The sequence below is a fragment of the Branchiostoma belcheri genome, unplaced genomic scaffold, assembly GCF_001625305.1.
Source record: "Branchiostoma belcheri isolate BF01 breed outbred unplaced genomic scaffold, Haploidv18h27 scaffold63, whole genome shotgun sequence".
Classification (NCBI taxonomy): Eukaryota; Metazoa; Chordata; class Leptocardii; order Amphioxiformes; family Branchiostomatidae; genus Branchiostoma; species Branchiostoma belcheri.
In genome coordinates this window covers 950,028-953,751 of record NW_017804276.1, presented here as the reverse complement: position 1 = coordinate 953,751, position 3,724 = coordinate 950,028, and the positions used below count along the sequence as shown (strand labels likewise).

The 3,724-nt window shown below is 45.5% G+C and overlaps 1 protein-coding gene across 1 annotated transcript in view; it reads left to right on the top strand.

Moving 5' to 3' along the window:
• The first annotated feature begins 2,077 nt into the window (after window positions 1-2,077).
• LOC109483195 (MAM and LDL-receptor class A domain-containing protein 2-like) overlaps window positions 2,078-3,724 on the top strand; it is a 12,571-nt gene continuing 10,924 nt past the window's right edge. Inside the window, exons 1-2 of the mRNA XM_019786179.1 lie at window positions 2,078-2,195; window positions 3,147-3,274. Of these exons, the coding sequence (XP_019641738.1) occupies window positions 2,081-2,195; window positions 3,147-3,274 (243 nt within the window). The 5' untranslated portion in view covers window positions 2,078-2,080. The remainder of the gene's footprint in view (window positions 2,196-3,146; window positions 3,275-3,724) is intronic.

The window sequence follows — 3,724 nt, the reverse complement described above, 5'->3', positions numbered from 1 at the left end:
ACACACACACACACACACACACACACACACACACACACACACACACACACACACACACACACGCACACACACGCACACACACACACACACACACACACAAGCACACGCACACACACACACGCCCGCCCGCACGCCCGCACGCGCGCACACACACACACACACACGCACACGCACTCGCACTCGCACACGCACACGCACACGCACGCACATAAATATAGATAGATAGATAGATATATAGATATATAGATAGATAGATAGATAGATAGATAGATAGATAGATAGATAGAGATGTAGATAGATATACACACATAGATTGTTCTATGCATCTAATTTGCAGTTGGAGGCTATGCGACGATCCCCCACACGGGCCACAATGACGGAGACAGGGCGCGGCTAGTCAGTCAGGAGTACACCAATGACGTGGTGCTGAGCTTCTGGTACCACCTCTTCGGGCAGAACATCTTCCTGAATGTGTACCTGGAGAAGGGTGGAACCCTGAGTCCCATCTTTAATACATATGCTGGTGTGTCCACAGACGACATTTGGAAACCTGTCGTTTTGCCAATAGTTGCGCAAGGACCGTACAAGGTATTTCCTATCATTTGTATCTTTTTTTGTCTTTTCTGTAATCGAAGATTGTTCCCAATTTTCACGATGTGCTGCTACTTCACACTTGGTTTTTGTTCACATTATGTCTACTCAGATTGTATTTGAGACGGGACGGGACGGCAGCTTCCGTTGCCAGGCAGCCATTGATGACGTGACTATCACCATGTGCGGTGGTGGTAGGTCCTTTGTCTGAGATACTATATATAAAAGCGAAAACATTTGTTTTTCCAGTCTTGTTAATGTAGCCTACCTTCGAGACATAATATTTTGCAGATACTAGTATTAGGCGTTGTCCAGGTGCTACAAACCTGCTGATGAAATGAAACGTTCATCATGTTTAAAGTTAAAACTTTTGGTCCAACACAAAAACTTCTCTCACCTAGAGCTTTCGACCAGTCACTCTGGTCTTCCTCAATAGACTGACCCAGTGAAGCTTGTCACGTGGCTTCTTTGAAGTGTGACGTCAGTGGGTCAGTCTACTGAGGAAGACCAGAGTGACTGGTTGAAAGCTCTAGGTGAGAGACTTTTTTGTGTTGGACCAAAACTCTTAACTTTAAACATGTAACTACCAATACAGATGAACTTTCATGATAGTAAACGTTCATCATGTTTGTTTTTCTGCAGTTTGTGAGATCCCGCCAGCTCCTCGCCTTGACTGTAACTTCGACCGTGACTTGTGTGGCTTTCAGCAGGACACCAACGACAACATAGACTGGACCAGGCACAACCATGCCACACCCAACCGTGTATATGCCGTACAAAACAACGTGGAGAGTGCGAAAACCGGACCGTTCCATGACCACACACTGGGCCAATATCATATGCATGCTGGTAAATGCAACTTGTTATGGTCTTCAAAATGTCTAATAGTAGTGCCTTTTAAAGAGCAGAATAAACTCAATAGGTTCGTTACGAACTGTATAGATTCAGTATTAACTTCCGGAACAGAAGTATTGGTTTGAGTGGAGTTGGTTTGTGGAATATTGTATATTTGGGTTCCGAAGTTAGTGTTTGGGTTTTACTTGATCATCAGGTGTTTAACTCAGTATGCCCTAGACCCTGGGCCAGGAATGTACAAAACATAACATCGGCGCAAACTTTATCTACTTTCCAGAAGTTTGAAATATCTGATTATGTTTACCGAAGGAAAACATATTGTTTTTGCTCAGTTTCTTCCTCTTCTTCTTCTTCTTCAAACAGTGACCTCTGACCTGACCAATGACACGATTTGTTGACGTCTGTCACCAAGGTGACTGGTATTGGGTTACATAATGTTGCAATTTCATGGTCTGCTCTGCTCCTGTCACCATATACTTAGTCTAGTAGTACATTATATGAATGTGTTTGAGTAAGAATTAACAGAGCAGACCATATCCGAAGGTAAACATTATGCATTTGCTTTGCAAATGTTACTTCTCTAGTTTCTAGTTAGATCAGTGGTTATATCACGTTTCCCTTTACAGGATACTACATGTACATAGAGTCCTCCACCCCGGCGAAGACAGGTGATGTGGCCAGACTCTTCTCCCCGGAGACCAGCGGACCTTGTCTGGAGTTTTACTTCCACATGTTCGGACAGCAGATGGGTAAATATCACTGCTATAAACGTAGTTGCTTGAACAATAGATTTGCATAAAATAAAGGCGATTTGACACGAACGCATTTCCATTTGTGTAACAGTGGGGGGTTTATAGGCGCTACCAACTGATCCGGCAACGGAGTCTAGACCTTTGTGCTTAGAGAGTCTGGTTATGAAGCTCTGGTGCCCGGGAGGTCGTGGGTTCGAACCCCGGCCCGGGACCAGAAGGGTGCATGACACAAGTACTAAATTGAAAATAGGTGGACAACGTCGCAATATCATATTGCCGCATGCTAGAGTAGATGCCAATGCTAATATATACAATAGGAAATACGGTTACTGTTATACAATGAGTGAAAACGCGACTTTAGCCTTGGTCACAACCCGCCGTGCGTGCTTTTTGTCCGTACGTTTTTTTCGGAGGCTACGTCTGCTACGTTTTTCTGAAAACGTGGGGAAGGAGTGGCGTCGACGCACGTCACTCGCACGTGACTCGCACGGTTGCGCAAGGTGTAAGAGTGTGGTCTGCACGCCACGTCTGGCCGTGAGCGGTTGCGTGCATCGTACGTTGCGCAAGTGGTAAGTGAGTTGTACGTGCTGACAACGTACGATCTCTGTGCGGTTGCAACTTTACCGTAAGGAGGCCGTACTCACACGTGCTTCTTCCGCACGGCACGTACGGGGCACGCGCGTCGCCCGTACTCGCACGCACAGGTGGTGAGTCCGCAGACCGCACGTATAAAGTTTTACATGCACTTAAAGTTCTATGGCGTGTCTGCGTGCTCCCAAATCCGTAGGATTCCGTACGGAGGCGGTACTCACCACGCACGGATGCCCTACGTTTGCCCACGTTTTTGCACGTAGACAGCGCGCAGAAGCACGTACGGCGGGTTGTGACCAAGGCTTTTCGTGTATGCAAGTCGTTTTGTAAATCATTGACGTTCTTGTTGTGATCCAGGCACCCTCCAGGTGTACACCCGGCTGTCGGGAAGTACAGACATGCAGCTGCAGTGGGAGCTGAGCGGGGACAGAGGTGACACCTGGAACAGGGCAGTCATCAACCACAACATCACCGGCAACTATCAGGTTGGTCATGAGACGGCTAGGCGTAGATAGAAAATAAGGTATGAACAGTATAAGGCCATGTTGATTTGATTATATGGATGACATCCGCGCGCGCAAGAATTTTCGGCCGTTTCCAAAAAAAAAAAGTTTTCAACCATACTGTAAATCGTACAAAACAGTTGCAAAATGAGCAAAAATATACCATAAGTCACAAACAAAATTAATAAAAACTATACCAATGTTGTAGAATGCCAAAATCAAACGAAAAAAGACGAAATTGTAAAGAAATGAACTTGAAGACTAGATTATTCGCCAAACCATATTCTGTGCCATTTGCTCAACCCTCATGACCACGTAGATTTCATAATAGAAAAGAACTTTTTTTTTGCAAAACTTTTTTTTTATTCGCACGCGCGCATCAGGACGCTCCCTCCTGGACGTGATGTCCCTTGCGGGATTTTGTCCAGTATT